This window comes from Callospermophilus lateralis, chromosome 4 (assembly GCF_048772815.1).
Source record: "Callospermophilus lateralis isolate mCalLat2 chromosome 4, mCalLat2.hap1, whole genome shotgun sequence".
NCBI lineage: Eukaryota > Metazoa > Chordata > Mammalia > Rodentia > Sciuridae > Callospermophilus > Callospermophilus lateralis.
In genome coordinates this window covers 157,699,023-157,715,043 of record NC_135308.1, presented here as the reverse complement: position 1 = coordinate 157,715,043, position 16,021 = coordinate 157,699,023, and the positions used below count along the sequence as shown (strand labels likewise).

The following is a 16,021-nucleotide window of genomic DNA, read 5'->3' as shown; positions in this document are numbered from 1 at the left end:
AGCCCCTGTCACCCTAGGATGAAGGCCAGCTCTGCTGAGCCTTGAGGTGTGAGAAACGGCCACTCCATGCAGAGGTGGCTTTGGCCAAGCCTGAGAAAAGGTGGAACAGGGGACACCACTAGCCGGGGTGACCTCTGTGAGTGTGAGCACCATAGGAAGAGTCATCCCTGGGCAGATGTCCCCTCAGGCCTCGGGGGTGGGGGCAGTGGGAGCAGCTGAGGTGCCCGGGTGGGGGTGGGCCAAGGGCCTGGGGTGGGCGCGGCGCTCACTGAGCTCTCTTGTCTTCTCTGCCTCCGGCTTCTCGCCCTGCCCCTTTGCCTTGCATTTGCCCTGGGTTTGGCCGTGGGCAGTGCCAACATACGGCCCTTACGGTAGGTCCCACTCTTGTCTGCACGTCTGTCCTGCACGTCACTTCTGGTCACTGTCACCAGCATGCCTCTCTGTAGCTCCTCTGTGTCCCCTTCTCCTCCCTGCAGGCACCCCTAAGGTGGGAGACCCCCAGCACCTGCCTGCCGAGGCCCCTCCATCTGCTTTTGTCTGATCGCCCATTGTTCTGGAACATGCCCTGTGTGGTTCTGGGGCACAGGGCCCCCTGCTGGGGCAGCAGGGCCTTCAGTGCTCTTTCCATGGCAGAGGACATGGGGGTGGGGAGACTGGGGTCTGATTCTGGGCCCAGAGTTGGGTTGTTCACTTGTGCCTGGTGGTCTGGGCCATTTCTCCCCTCTGAGCCTGAGGGAACGCATCATTAGAGGGGGTTAGGAAGAAGCATATCCTCTCTAGGGGAAGCCATCGGGCCAGCCTGGACCCCTCCCCACAGAGGAACATTCCCGGGGCAGGGCGTGGGCCTGGCACCGCGGAGCCGGGGGCATTCCAGGCTCATGCCTGCAGCTCGCCAGTCTCTACCAGGGTCCCTTCCTGCCCGCCCTGGCTTCCCCAAACAGTGTATCATTTTGCCCTCTGGCCGGAGGCCAGCCCACAGGATGCCCTGGCTGCTCCTGCCCGCTGAGCAGCGGGGTTTGCTTCTTGCCTGTCCTTTCTCATGTCTTGGACCCGTTCTTGGTTCAAGAGGGAATGACTGGATGACAGCCTGGGTCGGGGGTCTGTTGCAGGGTCGGGCAGGGACCTACCCCTCACCCTACCTCCTGCCTCCTCCCTCAGGCCGCTGCGCCCCCATGAAGAGCATCTCCAGCAGCCTCAAGGAGACCATGAACCCACACGACATCGTGCAGGACGCCATCCACAACTTCTCTCCCGCCTACCAGCAGTACACACAGCAGTCCACTTTGGAGCCCGGGCCCACCTGGCGCAGCGGTGCCCACAGCCTCTCGCGCTCCCATAGCCTCAGTGGAGCCCGAGACAACGAGAAGACTCTCCTGCTCAGCTCTGACGACGAGTTCTAGGTGTGGCGCTGCGGGGAGGATCCCGCACCTGGCCAAGGGCGGGCCATGTCCTCCTCCAGCCTCACCGCGGCGCCAGGAGGCCACACAGCTTCGGTGTTGCCCTTATTTATTGGACCATATCGCTTTCAGAGGAACAGCCAGACACCCTCTGTCTGGGGACATCCCAGGCTCTCCCGTGAGCCTTTAGGAATATTTATACATGGTTAATCCTGCCTGCCCGGGCCAGGGCAGAGGACACTGGGAGAGCTCCCATACCCCTGCTGCCCGTCCTGTGGCGGAGGCACCTCGGACCAGCCATGCCCAGGCCTAAGTGCTTGTGTGTGGGCCATGGCTGCAGCCTCCCTGGCCTTCCTGCAGGAGGAGCTCATGCTGAGGTCGTGCCCCCTGCCCCACGCCATGCTCTTCCCTGCCTGCCTGCTCCTCCCTGCCTAGGGAAGGCTCTTCCCAGGCTCCTCCCGCCTGCTTCCCCCTGTGTCCACCCTGTCCAATGCTAGATTGCCTCAACCTGGGCAGGAGGAGGGAACGTGGACATTCTGTGGCTGTCCCTCCTGACCCAGGCCTGCCTGGCGTGCTGCAAGGATCAGAGCCAGACACCAGGGGACCTCTAGGAAGGGTGCTCTGGTGCCTCGGAGGCCTTCTGGTGAAGCAGGGGGCCTGTGGGCCCCAGGTGTCCTCGCCAAGGCCGCCTTCTGCCCACTTCCTCCTGGCCCTCTTGAGGGCAGCCAGCAGCCTGCACTGCCCTCTCACTTGGTCCTTCTCTTGAAGGCGTTGGGGCAGAGCCAGCTGCCTGGCTGTTCACAAGTTGGGCTTCCAGTCCCCCCCCCAGACGGAGCAGTCAGACTTTGCTGAGCCTCTCCCCGGGGCTTCTCCCTCCCATTCAGGAGAAAGGTCTGTGTCCCACATTTCGGACCAGCTCCTGGGGGAGGACAGTGGGGATGGCCATGCAGCAGAGAGCCAGGAAGTGGAGGGTGTCCCAAACTCCTCTCCAGGGCCCTCTGTCCACACAGGGCCTGGTGTTCTGCCTCATCTGGCCCCCAGCCCATCTCTTCTGTGCCTTAGTCACATATAAAAGCCCCCTCCTCAGCCTGCATCTGCCCCAGACACCCCCTGGGGACTCCTTACTAAGCTGCTGGCACTCAGGATCCTGCAGTGCTGGGCCATGTGCCCTTAACAGGCCTTAGGAGTGACCAGGGACCACCAGTTCCTGTCCTTGCCCTCCACACCCGTGTATCCAGGGCTGAAGTCCCCAGGCAGGCTGGGCTTTTGCCAGCCAGTCTTAGGAAGAGCCTCGTGGTGTGGTGCACATTCGTGTAGCAGGGCGTTCTATTGCTTGAAACCCAGGCAATACTGGGTCTGGAGTGGAGTAGCCTCGATCCAGTGAAGGAGAAGGGTCCCCTGTCTGGTGGCACTTGCCAGAAGCTCTTTTGGTCACTCCTGGAATGAACAGGCTCCTGCCCCTGGATCTAGGGCAGGGTCCAGGTAGGATAGCTGATCCCAGCAACCTTCCTGACCTCCTTCCTTCCCGTGCAGCCCAGAGGCCTGCCCTGGGCTCCCATCTGGGTGGGCGGCAGCTGGCAGGCACAGGCTGTCCCAGGAGCGGCGCTGGCTCCCTCCCGTGTCTGCCTCCAGAGTCGAGTCTGCCTCCCTGACACATTGCCCCTCCTTCCAGGCCAAAGCGTGTTGCTGATTCCTGCCCCCTCTGTCCTCGGCTGCTCTGGCACGCTTGTCCTCTAGCGTGGTGGGTAGAGCTGGGAGCCAAGTGGCAGGAACTAGCAGTCCCTGGGGACACAGGGATGGGGAAAGTGTTCCCAACTGCTGCATCCCCTCCTCCTTCCTAGGATGCATAACCTACCTTGTCTTTTTTTATTATTATTTTCCAGATAGAGTAGCCCTTTGTATATAAAAATACTTGAAAATTAATTGTATGATGTATGAGAAGACAGAGTCCCTAGTTTTGTATCGTATGACTGCCATGAGTTCCACCGAAAGCCGCTCTATTTTGGTCTCTGACATTTTAAATGCGTGACAGAAGTGAGCAAATAAAGTGAGGAAGAAATATATATATGAGATAATATAGATTGTACTGAAACCCCCTGCCTGCGGTGAGCTTCTGTCCCTGCCTCTTTCCTGCCCCCTCCACCTGGCGGGGTGGGGTGTCCACTTCGTCCTTCCTGAGCATGATGTCTAGGTGATGGAGGGGAGTCACATTGCCAGGGACTGAAATCGGCATCCAGGTCCCCAGGTCCCCGCTGGGCAAAGTGTCACCTCCTCCCCCAGCCGGCAGGTCACAAGGAGCTCAGCCTCTTGTTGTCATAAGGACTGGGCGCCATAGGGAAAACCAGTGTCACTGGCAGCCCCTCTGCAAGGACTTCCAGGGATCCTCCAGAATACTTAGCTTCCCTTTGCCTCTACCCTGGGACCCTGGGGCCAGGAAGTTGGGGCAGGGGTCCTAGGCAACAGGCACCTTCCCTCCACCCTCATTCCTTGCTGGGGCCCAGCCTCCATGTGACAGGAGCTCTCAGGAATGCAGCGTGGGTGGGGGAAATTCCCAGCCAGCCTGTAACCTGGAGGTAACAGCCACTGGTCCCTCCCAGGGCTTCCTGCTGCCCATGCCCCAGGCCTGTGCTCAGCATTTCACACATCTAGGACTCATCAGAGCCCCAGCCTGAGGGGAAGAGAGCTCCGCAGTCCCAGTTAAGCCCTTGTTGTCAGGCCCTTTCCCACACTCAAATTCTGCAGCTTCCCCAGCCCTACCATCTCCCTACCCAGCTACACACAGGGTCCTTACCCGGGCCCTGTGTGACCGTGAACGCCTGCAGCTCCTCACCTTCAACCTCTCCGGCCCCAGTGCTTTCCTGCCTATCTTCTGATAGCACCTCTACTTTGTAGGTGGATAAGCCAAGGCTACAAGAAACACAATTAAGCCCCACAAGTTCCACAGCAAGGAAAAGAGACCCTGGAGTCAAACTCTGATTCCGCTGACCCCACAACCACCGTCCACCCGCCTCAAGGGGCCCTCTGAGGCCTGGCAGATTGGGATGACGCGAATATGGGCCTGGAATAAGGCCCAGGAGTAAGATTTAGTTCTGTAGGCTGGGACTGAGGAAGCCACTTCTCCCCATGCCTCCCTGTGCTTTCCAGAACTGGGGGAAAAAACTCTGACTTGATCATAGAAAATCAGACCTTGGTATAAAAGTGCTGGAAAGATAACTCTAAAATCCAGGAGTTGAACTACCTTAAGGAGGCTTCTAGGCTCTAGATGGAAGGTACAAATTTTTGGCACTGCCCTCCTCTATTCCTGCCCCATATCAGCAACACCTAGCGATGGGGGCTTACCCTCCCACCCTCTGAAGGGCCCTGAGCACCCCATCTCAGGCCGCTTATTCAGTACACACACAAAACAGGCCAGGATGTACGCTTCTCAATGGAAAAAGAGATCTTGACTTTATTCAGAAAGTCTACAAAATACAGAAGGCAGACAATGCTCACTGTAAGTCAGAAAATAAATAAATTCTGGGGCCGGGCAATTTTAAAAAACATTTTTGTGATTGCCACCTGGCTTTCCCTAAATATAAGATAAAATGTGATTTATTTGCAGGTATAAAATATAAAGTCCAGCTCAGGGCCACATGCCACTCTTCCCAGGGAGCAAGAGCTGGGCTCTGGCTGGGGAGAATAACTTAGATTCGTGCAATAAATAAAAAGTGGGGAGGGGCGGCTGTATACAGTGTTGGGGGGTGGGCTTTCCAGGAGGACTGCAACAGTGGCAATGGCCAGCCCCAACCCCACAGAGGATACAAAGGTTGAAGGGGTTCCTTACATCCAAGGACCCCAACTCCAGGCTTTGGGACTGTGAATCTGTCTCCTGGTCTCCGCATCTGCCATAGTGGTCACCTCCATTCCCCTTTCTCTTGGACTAGCCAGCTCCAGGGCACCCTGGCTGCAAGGAGAGCCTTGCATGGATCCAGGCCGGCTCCTTCCCTCTCTTCCACCTGTCACCTTCTCTCTCCCTCTGCTTCTCTCTCCCTCCCTTACAGAGAACTGCTTCCCAGGCCAGGGAGGTCCTCCTGCCACCTTTTTCAGTCCCTGTTCACTGTCCCCTCAAAAATCATGGCTGGAATCTTAAGGCAGCAGTAAGAAGGCCCAGCTTTTGGTTCCAGCTCAGACACTAAGTGATATGTCGCCTTGGCTATGTTTTGTCCACTGGACGGCTGCCCCATCTCACCATTTCGAATGACCTTCCTAGCTTTAGGAAGCCTGGCAGGTCCTGGACCCAAAGCAGAGGTGGGAGGTCTCTTCAGTGCAGCTTCCCAGCAGGACAGCCTGGCAAGTCACTCACAGGGTCAAATCTAGTCCCGAATCCTGGGAGGTTGGACATTGGCATGATTCGAGCAGTTTCGAGCACTGAGCATGCCCTCCTCACCCGATTTCACTCCAGTCCTAAGAAGGTGAATTTCAGCAAGGAAGACCCTGGACCCGGATGCCCCCGCAACCTAACAAAGTTGCCCCTCGCCAGGGCCATTAGGTCCCAGTTTGGGGAACTGCAAGAGGAAGACAGAGCCTGGGAAGAAAATGTGTGTTCACCACAGGGACAGGTGGCCGCAGAAAAACAGGACCTGGGGACAGAAGGCGCTCAGGCACTTTGGGAGAGGAGCGCGTCGGAGGGGCGTGGCTTTGGGTGGGCGTGGCGGGAAGGGGAGGCGGGGCGCGCACTAGGAGCAGGCGGCCGGGCCGGGGGCGGGGTCCGGGCCGGGGGCGGGGCCAGGGCCCGGCGCCGACTTGACGATAGTGATGACGCTGGCGGGCGCCACGAGCGCGGCTGGCCCGCGGGCGGCGGCCACCGAGCGCGCGAAGCCCTGCAGCGCCTCGCACTTGCCGCGCAGCGCGTCGAGCTCCAGGCGCATGGCGGCGTTCTCGCGCGCCAGCTTGTCCACCTCGCGCTCCAGCTCCGACTTCTGTTTCTGCAGCTCCTCCTTCTGGCACACGCGCTTCACGCGGCAGCTGGCGGCGTAGCCGCGGTTCTTGAGCGTGCGGCGCCGCTGCTTGAGCCGCGTCACCTCCTCGGCCGAGAGCCCGCGCAGGTTCCGGTTGAGCTCGCGCACCGACAGCCCCATCAGCGCCTCGTCCGACAGGTGCGGCGTGTTCTCGCTCAGCTCGCGCTTGACCTGCGGGCAGGGGAAACTGAGGCCGCAGCCGCTCCCGCCCGTGGGTCGCGAGTCCCGGGCCTGGCGCGCCACCCGCGCTGGGGACGGTCCTCTCCCTCCCCCACTCCCCCCCAGCCCCGTGTTCCTCCGTCGCCGCCGTGGCCACAGAGGCGGTGGCTGGACTTGATCCAGGCCCTTGAAGGGGACAGGAATCCGGAAGGGGAAACCAGGCCAAACCAGGATCGAACTCGAAAGGAGGCCACCCCAGGGCTCGGCCGAAATCTAACCAAGCGTCAAGTCCTGGACTCAGCCAGAACCCAGCCCGGAAAGCACCTCTGAATGGGGAAGCAGGCCCAGAGTGGGAAGTGACCTGGCCCCATGCCACCATAAATGCCTGATGCCGGCTGAGCCACCCACCCTTAGGGAGGCCAGGAAGGGAAGGGGAAGTTAGGATGTGGAGGCTCTGTGTGGACAGAGAGGGGGCAGAGGACAACAGGAGCAGACACCTCACCTTCAGGGCTTTGCTGGATAAGGGATCCACAGACATGGTTGCAGAAGTTGCCCTCTGAGCTGCAGACCTAGGAGACAGAGGAGGTCAAGGTCACTTTGGCGTCCTCCCACACACACACACTTATAGTAAAATCCAAGCTCAAAGAACTGAAGCCTAACACCTTCCTCTGACCCCGAGGGTGCAGCCTTCTTAATTAAATAGATCATTCTTGTCTCAGGGCCTTTGCACTTACTGTTTTCTTTACTGTTCTCTCCCCATAGTGACTCCTGGTCATCCAGGTCTTTGTCCAATGCTGTCTCCTCTGAGAGATCTTCCCTGACCATCCAGACTCAAACCCCACCTTGTGTCATATCATTAACTCCATTTATCAAACCTCATAACAATCATCTTTTGTGAAGTTCTATTTGGTTCCAATTCTGGCTTATGGCTTGTCTCTCCCTCCCATACCTCTTCCACCAAAATTTCAGACCATAAGAATAGGGCCATCACCTGCCTTACCACTTCATCCTTCTGCCCACTTCCAAGACTGACATGCAGGAGGCTGTCAATAAATAGGCACCACCCACAGGCCATTCTTCCGAGAAGCTAAGACATACCTATCTGATGTTTCTAAAAAGTTTCATGGAAGTATAACCTATAGAGAGACTGTGCGTAACAATTTAGGTGGGGCTGGGGTGCAGCTCCATGGTGGAGTCCTTGCCTGGCATGCCCAAGGCCTGACTCCCCCCCCCCACTACCACCCAATAAAACCCAAACCAAAAAACACATGCACAAAACGTGTACAGTGACTTCCCAAAGTACAGCCAGCACCGCAACAAGATATGACATCCCAGTCCCCTCCCCAGGTCACCCTCATTCAGGCCTGTATTTTAGGGAAAGCTTCCCCAGCTGCCTGGGGGCAGCTGGGCACTAACTCAGCTTGTCCCTGGGCAGATGGGGTAGCAGCCCTGGGCAGGTGAGGGACCATCAGCCCCCAGTCCTTCCCTGCGGGCCTGAATGTTCTAACAACGACCTGTCAAGCAGCTGTTTGCCACCCATATGGTTGGCCCTTGGGGAATGGAGGTGGATACGGCACTCATGGAGGGCTAGGCTTGGTGGTGCACGCCTATAATCCCAGCAAGGAGACCTCCTCTGGAGGCGGAGGGAAGAGGATCACCAGTTCAAGACCAGCCTCAGCAAGTAGTGAGACCCTTCCTGTCTCAAAAAATAAAATAAAATAAAATAAAAGGTCTGGGGATGTAGCTCACTGGTAAGACACTCCTGGGTTCAATCCCCAGTTCAAGAAACAAAACCAAAAACATTTCATGGAGGGGACATTCAAGAGGTCAGTGGTCATCACTTTAGGCTGGAGCAGGGAACCACCTCCCAAAGGGGACCATGCCCCTTTGAAGAAGTGATCCTCTGTCCCCTGTTGATCTGATCTTCTCTCTGCTTTAGTGTGAGCCTCAGTTTACTCACGGGACAATTCCCCTGGGGAGGGGACAGGGGTAAGGAGCAAAGAAAAAGGCAGGTGTTTGTGATCTGAGGTGTGGCGCTCCAGGCACTGTCACCAGGGATACCCAGGAGGCAAAAGCCGGTCTGGGCTGTCTGTGGGTCAGACCCCATGGGTCAGCCCAGCCTCTGACACATCCTGGCAAGGTCCAGGGGTCTCCTGGGGACACATCAGAGAAATGGAAAGTGCATGGACCCGGTACCAGACATACCTGAGCCTTTTGGAAACGTCCCCTTGCCAACCATGGGGTGCTTGCGGGTGTGTGACCTCCTCTATGCTTGCTTTCCCCTTGGTGACAGAGTAGTTGGGTGTTCATCAGATCACCTCATGCCAGTCTTGGGACCCTTCCAGGGCTCCCATCTCACTGGAAGTAAAGCCAGGTCATTACAGTGGCCACAAGGAACTGCCCAATGGGCCCCGTGCAATCGCCTCTGACCAGCCACTGGCCTCCCCGGCTCTGTTCCGCCTGGACACCTCCTCGCGGCTCCTCCAGCCCCCGCGTGCTGCTCCAGGGCCCCTGCATGGCTGCCTGCTCTGCCTGGCATGGGTATCCACTAGCTACCGCAGAGCTTGTGCCACCCCTCAGGTCTCTTCAAATCTCAGCGTAGAACCAACCCCCAGCGCTGGGAGAGACCCACGCAAGCTCTCTCCCCTTCTCCCGCCCCTGCCTGTGTTTACAGCACTTTTCAATTTATAATTATTAGTCACGAGCATTTTACATATTTGTTCAGCATCTGCCTCCCCGAGAGTGCCTGCTCCCAGAGGGACAGAGCTTGCACCCGTGGACTCCCCAGGGCTTAGAAGAGCACTTGGCCAGAGCGCATGCTTAGGGTGCTAGTTGCTGAGTTCTCAGGGTGACTCAGGCTGAGGTGGGGACAGTCCAGGGCTTTTTGGGAACCCCCAGCCCCTGCAGGCCCACACAGTCAGGGGTCTGGCACCTCAGAGGGAAGGAGCAGATACAAAAGGGAAGTTGGCATTTCAAGAGATTCCTCGGAGAGAAGAGCCACTGCGCCCCTGGGGCTGGGAGGGTCTTAAGAGCCACCAGGCTTCTGGGGTGTACTGAGAGACCCGAGGCCTGAGTTTTAGGAGAACTTCCCCAAATGCCTGGGGCTGCTGGGCACTAACTCCGCTTGTCCCTGGGCAGATGGACTGGTGAGAGGCCATCGGCCCCCAGTGCCTTCCCTGCGGGCCTGAAAGCCTCGTGTTCTTCTAACAACCAAGAGGGCTCTGGGCTGCCCGGACTTCCTCACAGATCCTGGTGGGGGCAGGGGGTAAGGCCCTCTCGTAGGGTGGACCCCCAGCTGCAGCCCACATTGCTAAACGCAGGCTCAGCCTGGGCTCTGGCCCGGTTCCCTTCCTGGCCCTCCAGCCACTATGGGGCTCGGGCCCTGGTGGCCCCTTCAGGTGTCCTTGGGGACCTCTACGCCCTGCCCACCCCTCCTGTCTGGAAAAATCATACGGAACGTGCCAGCCTCCTGACTAAGCGGATGCTACCTGTAGATGTCCACACACCACTCGTACCCGTCCCACCGGCCACACAGCCTCTTGAAAGGGCGCTGCCCCTGCCGCACACCCGGGGGGTCCAGCATGCCTTGCTGTCGGCCTCAGCCCCCCTCCCCATGGCACCTGGAGGATCTTTCCACCAGGGGAATCTAAGCCGCTCCCATGGCTCCCTCCGACCCTGAGTACGCTGACCTGCGTGTCAGCCCTGGCCCTTTCCCACCACAGGGCTCCGTTCTGCATTCCAGACAGGAGGAATTTCTTTCACTTCCTCCCACCCCCATGTTCATGCCTCTGGGCTGTCCCCTACCTCGTGACACTCTCCGCTGTTCCCTCCTCCCCACTTCTCCCACCAGACTCCTGCTCATCCGTCCGCCCTGGGCACAGACCTCTCCTCCAGGAAGCCCTCCTGAGCCCTCGGCCCTCCCCACCACAGCCGCCGTCCCAGGGTCATAACGGTGGCTTTCCTTTCCATCCATGAGCTGAGGCAGCCCTGGGGGTTTAAGGCCACCCAGAGCAGGGCCCTGCAGGGCAGGAGCGGGCACTGGGAGGGGCTGGGTAGTCTCTGATACAGTCAGTGTCCGAACCCAGTTCCAAGCCCAAGCCTAGTGCAGAAGAAGCCCCCGGCCTGGTCTCCAGCTTTCTGTTTCCCTCTGCCTCCTTGCTCCCACAGTGGAAAGGTTACAGATGCCAGGAGAACAGGAGGGGAGCAGTAGGGACCCCATCTATGTGCAGTTGGGCCCGCAGAGGGCGAGGGAAACAGACAAAGTGGCGTGGTCAGAGGAGAGCCCAGTTTCAGTCCCATTCCCGTGTTCTCCAGGCTGTGTGACCTCGGGTGAGCTGCTCAGCTTCTCTGGGTCTCCACTTTCCCATCTGTGGGAACAGAACAATACCTGCCTCATGGGGTTTTGGTAGAAGCAAGTGGTATAACTGCAGAGGTCAGTGACCGTCCAGGAGGAGTGGGGTTCAGGCCTGCAGCCAGCCCTGGGGTCCCGCTCTGATTCAGCGCCTCCCCGCTGACCAGAGTCACCAGGGAGCTGCAGGAAAGGCTTACAGGCCATTTGCCCCCCACCCCAGCCCCATTTTGCCCAACAGGAGATAGAGACCAGAGAGGAGCATCATTTGCCGGAAGTCACACAGCAGGTGAGTGGATGTCTCCCTGGGAAGAGAGAGGAATTCCAAAGCCCCTAGAAGCCCAGGACTGAATCCTAATCCCTTCCCACCACTCCATCCCTGGCCTTCCTGACAACGCTGTGAAGTTGCCTCTGGAGTAGCCCACCCTGAGGAGGCCACCTGGGGCCACCTGCCTCCTCACAGTGTGACCCTGGCAGAGCCCTTTCCCTGGGTCCTGTTTACCCCCACAGAGGAAGTGGGCTTGACAGTCTCCAGGCCCCCTCAGCTCTGGAACGCCAAGATTTGGGTTAGGCCTGACCTCAAGTATCCAGGGCCCCTGGCCATGGCTGTTTGGGAGCTGGTGTGTTGAGTGATGTCTGGGCCACACGGAGACCCAATGGGAGAGGGAAAGCCTTTTCTGGCGCAGGTAACTAAGCCTGCTGGGTGCTGGGTGCTGGTGCTGAGTACTGGGTGCTGTGCCTAGCACTGAACCTGGGTTGCATAGCCTGGCCCCTCACTTGGTCACTTTTCCTCTGGGAGCTGGTCTCCCCATTTGTAAAGCACGGGAGGGTCCTAACTGCATCCACATATAGAGCACAGGCTGCTTAGACGAGATGGCGGCTGCTGCACACAGCCTCGGAATCCTTCCCAGCACAGCCCCCCAGAGGAAACCTCCCAGCGGTTCCTCCCTCCTCTCCCCCACCCCTCCTGCCTTGCCTCAGCCCCCTGCCGGCATCCTTGCTGAGAGCTGGGGCACCCTGTTTGCCCAGGGACGTCCTGGCTCAGCCGTCAGGCAGCTGCCAGGCAAAGTCACGAGAACCGGGAGCTTTCCAACTCCCGGGCTTCGACTTCAAGGCCCAGGCGGGGACTTCTAGGACTGTCCTACCTCCGTCAGGCTGGCTGACCTGGCCCTGCCCTGCCAGCTGCTGCTCTTCTCCCTCAGAGACAGCAGAGCGGACCTCCTGTTCTGGCTTCCCAACACTCTTGGGCGGTCCACGTGGTGAGCTGACCCGTGGACTGTCGCTGCCCAGGCGGTGGCCATGAACCCTCCCGCACACCCGGCCTGGCCCCCGGGGCCACTCCAGAGGCACCCTATAGACAGGCCCACCCCGGGCACAGGCTCCGCCCTGGCTGCTGACCCCTCTTGCTAGCTCTGTGAGGACAGAGGGAAAAAATGTGTTTTCCTGGTTCTTGGCAGCGCGCGCTGTGGAGCCTCCTCCCTGCTGGAAGGGACGCGGCGGAGAACAGGCAGGACAGGGCAGCGGTGGACTGGGGCGACGCCCCAGCTGCGCAGCCCACTCACTCGCTGTGCGCTGTCAGGTGTGTCACCCCATCTCTCTGGGCCTCAGGTCCCCAACATGCCTAACTTCCCAAGCTTAGGGCACCTCCTACAAGAACCATCTCTGAGGTTAGAGATTCTAGCCCAGAATGCAGCTCCCAGACCCTCAGCAGAAAGGGGGCCTTGGAGGAGGGAAGGGAATCAGTGAGGGCATCCTGGGGGCAGAGGCACCAGACACAATGCCATCTCAGCCTTGGTCATCCTGCTCCACCTGCACAGCCTGGACCAGGACCACAGCCTTGGCCTTGAGTCTTGCCTCCCGTCATCTCCAGCCCCAAGAGAGCTCAGAGGGGCCATCATGACCCCAGACTACAAACCTGGCCACGACTGGCATGTTTAAAGATTGGCACTACCAGCCTCTCCTCCAGCCCACGGGGGTCCCTGGGGCCTCATCATGTCTCCTCCACTCCCTCCCAGGATCAGGCTAACCTCCCCAATTACTGTGTCCCAAAAGGGACAAGGGGACTGTGTGTGTAGAACAAAGTGACTTGAACTCTACAGGATCTGCTCCCTTGGGGAGGCTGCCCACAGCCTAGCTGGGCACAGTGGCGCACACCTGGTCATCCCAGCAGCTCAGGAGGCTGAGGCAGGAGGATCGCAAGTTCAAAGCCAGCCTCAGCAAAAGCGAGGTATTAAAGAGACTCGGTGAGACCCTGTCTCTGAATAAAATACAAAATAGGGCTGGGGATGTGGCTCAGTGGTCCAGTGCCCCTGAGTTCAATCCCCAGTATATAAAAAAAAAGAGTCCCACAGCCTATGCCCTGATTTTCTGCTTCCCTGGGGTCTCAGGCCTTTTTCTCCATGTGTCATGGAATTCTTCAAGGACATGAACCAGGTGCTCGATTATTCAATCAGTAAACATCCAAGAAGCACCTGTTGGGTGACAGGCTCTGTGTTGGGCTCTGGGCCAGAGGAATCAAGCCCCTGCCCTCAAGGGCTTCACAGACAGTGACGGCTCCACCAGGCTCTGTGACTGGTCACCTCCCCAGGGAAACCTGCCTGGATTGCCTGGCTCAATCAGAACCCTGTTAGATACTTTCAAGCCAGAGTGACGTCCGTCCACCCCATACTGCCCACTGCCCATCCCAGCTGAGGCTTTGCGTACAGTTTTGTGGCTCTTCCTTCAATGCTGTTTCCTGGGCTTGGCTGTAAGCTCCAGGGATGGGGCGGTGAGTCTGGATCTGGTTTGTCGTCTCTCCCAGCACCCGGCCCACCATAGGGCACTGGGGCAATGCAGGACTAAAAGCATCAGTGAGGGACCCAGGTTGGGTCCTAGGCCCTAGTGGATTCCCAGGATGATTGGAGGGGAGAATGAACCTTTCAATACTCACTTTCCATCTATGACTGAGCAAACCAGCCACTTCCCTCACCCGCTGGCCCTGAGCCCTGGAGATGGGCCTGCCTGGTTCCTGTGCTCCTGGCTGAAGCCCCCTACTCACACCTCACATGCTCCTGGACACCCCCATGGCCTGGGGCTTGGCTCTGTCCTCTCTCCTACAGTTGCCCAGCAAAATAGGCTGTGTGTGGAAACTACTAGATTGCCCGTTCCCTGGCCTGCCACTGGGGAATTGCTTAGTTCCTGCTGCAGGTAGGGACACAAGGGGAGAGGCGGACACAGTTTCCAGATGTGGTAGCAGAGCTCACCAGGGTTCAAAGATTCAGAATTAGATCACCCCGGCAAAGTGCCCCCCCCCCCCCCCCCCCCCGTCCCCGTAATGTCATAGACCCCGAGGGGTGGGGGGCGCAGGAAGGCACATTAGGTCAGAGGGCGCCTTAGCCCCAGCCCATCCTGAGGCTGCAGAACAAAACGGATAGGTGCTTTGGGCCGGATGGTGGGTGGGTGGGGCTCCACCCCTCCCACCAACCCTTCAAGAGGAAAAACACCTATCCCTACTGCCTGCAGATCCTACAGGCCAGAGGGGCTGCGGGGCGAGTGGAGGGACACTCCAGGTCTACCAGCTGGCCCAGGTCCTTAAGTAGCCTCTGGGATCTGACAGTTCATGCAGGAGCCCAGTCTAACTAGTCCCACCTTGAATTGAAACTACGTGGAGAGTGGACTAGCTCCGCCCTATCCTCCACGACCCAGCAGGTACAGCCACCAGATCCCAACGAGCCAGATCCTTCCCTATCCCCATCTTTGCTGTGGGTTTTTTGGCCCTTCTTGTTCTTCCCGAGACTGAGGGGACGGGCAGTCCAGAGGTGTACAAAGTCCCCAAGGGTCCGCCCTCCCCAGGGAGCCCGAAAACCTGGGATCAAGGACCTGGGCTCCAACCCACTCTGCTGCAGGTCGCTCTCGCCTCACCCCCTGCTCAACTGGGCGGGGGTTTGATACCTCCGCCCCACCCTGTGGCTGCAGGCGCCGGCCCTGGGTGGAGGACAAACACTGGAGTCACATGGCTGCGGCCCTGGGAAACTCCGCGGAGGGCAGGGGCCGGGCCGTCCGGGCTGATGGCCACGGGGCGGCCCGGCGAGAATTCCCAGACCCTGTGACCGGGCCGCTTCCTTCGCTCGTGACCCTATTCGGTTTACTCCAGTGGTCACCGTGGGATGTCACCGTGGGACGCACCCGCTCCGGGGCACTCACCGCTAGCATCGGGCTCCGGGGGGCGCACGCGCGGAGACGCGCACACACCCCGCGTAGACCGCGCACGCACTCGCCGGGCAGGAGACCCAGGACGCCTGCCAGGGGACACACGCACGCCCGCCGCCCTCGGACGTAAACAAACCGCGCACACACCGCCCGCGGGCGCCGGTCCAGGGACTGTTCCCTGCAAGTCACGTACAGGCACACCTCCCCCGCCCCCGCCGCCCGCCGGCCTGCGCGGCCCCTTCCTCCCGCTACGCCGCCCGGGCCGGCGCCGGGGAAGGGGCCCGTCTCCACCGCACCCCGCCCAGCTTGGCTTCGGCCGCGTCTAGGTGTCCCCAGACTTCTGTCTCCTTTTCCCCCGCGCCGACTCGGCGGGGGATACCCAGGGCCACCGACGGAGCGGGCCCCGGCGCCCGCGCCCGGCACCACCCCGGGGCGCAGGAGCCCTGCCGCCCAAGGGTCCTGCGCGCCGTCCCCGACCCGCGTCTCTCACCCGCCTCTCGGCCCGCTAGGCCTGGCGCCCTCCGCACGCGCGCGTCTCGCTGCTGTCCCCGCGGCTGTCCCGGCCCGCGCCCGGGTCCGTCTCCCCTCCGGCCAGAACCGCGGGGCGCTCCGAGCCGAGCTCCAGGGAGCGCTGAGCCGAGTTTTGTTGTGGAGCGGGCGGCGCAGGGGGCCGGGGCGCGCGGAGTTGTAAAGCGAGCTTCCCGGAATTACTCACTCACAGGATTCCTTTCATTCATAAAAACCCAGTCATGCGGTGACGTCACCGCCAAGCCGCCCCCGGGCCCCGGAGAGCCAGCCCAGAGCCTGGGCCCCGCCCCGCCAGCCCCGCCCCTGGGGCCGCCGCGGTCTCGGCGCTGCCTGGGTTCTTGGCCCTGGTTCCCAGGACCCAGGGACACGTTCATGTGATACCTCCGGAGAGACTCGTGGGTGGA

General features: G+C 59.9%; 2 protein-coding genes across 5 annotated transcripts in view; one reads left to right on the top strand and one right to left on the bottom strand.

The window, feature by feature from the left end:
* The window catches only part of Tmem184b (transmembrane protein 184B), a 44,190-nt gene extending 40,701 nt beyond the window's left edge, over window positions 1-3,489 (top strand). For 2 of the 3 annotated variants that reach the window (XM_076853317.2, XM_076853318.2), the window contains exons 9-10: window positions 351-371; window positions 1,159-3,489. In XM_076853317.2, coding sequence (XP_076709432.1) covers window positions 351-371; window positions 1,159-1,400 — 263 coding nt within the window. In that variant the 3' untranslated portion in view covers window positions 1,401-3,489. The remainder of the gene's footprint in view (window positions 1-350; window positions 372-1,158) is intronic. The other variant, XM_076853319.2, reaches the window with a different exon arrangement.
* Window positions 3,490-4,813: 1,324 nt separating this feature from the next.
* On the bottom strand, window positions 4,814-15,781 carry Maff (MAF bZIP transcription factor F). Of its 2 annotated transcripts, none has more exons than XM_076853315.1 (3): window positions 15,580-15,781; window positions 7,056-7,122; window positions 4,814-6,565 (listed from the first exon to the last, which is right to left on the bottom strand). In XM_076853315.1, exons 2-3 carry the CDS (start codon window positions 7,089-7,091, stop codon window positions 6,113-6,115), a joined length of 489 nt encoding a protein of 162 aa, XP_076709430.1. In that variant the 5' UTR covers window positions 7,092-7,122; window positions 15,580-15,781; the 3' UTR covers window positions 4,814-6,112. The 2 variants fall into 2 exon arrangements, with proteins under 2 accessions (XP_076709430.1, XP_076709431.1); XM_076853316.1 differs by lacking the exon at window positions 15,580-15,781 and adding an exon at window positions 15,084-15,102.
* Window positions 15,782-16,021: the final 240 nt, after the last annotated feature.

Bases quoted from the DNA above. Each gene is read 5' to 3' on its own strand.
- Maff (XM_076853315.1), bottom strand. From the start codon at position 7,091: ATGTCTGTGGATCCCTTATCCAGCAAAGCCCTGAAG. The intron at 6,566-7,055 runs GTGAGGTGTCTG...CCCTGCCCGCAG, and splicing joins TATCCAGCAAAGCCCTGAAG to GTCAAGCGCGAGCTGAGCGA.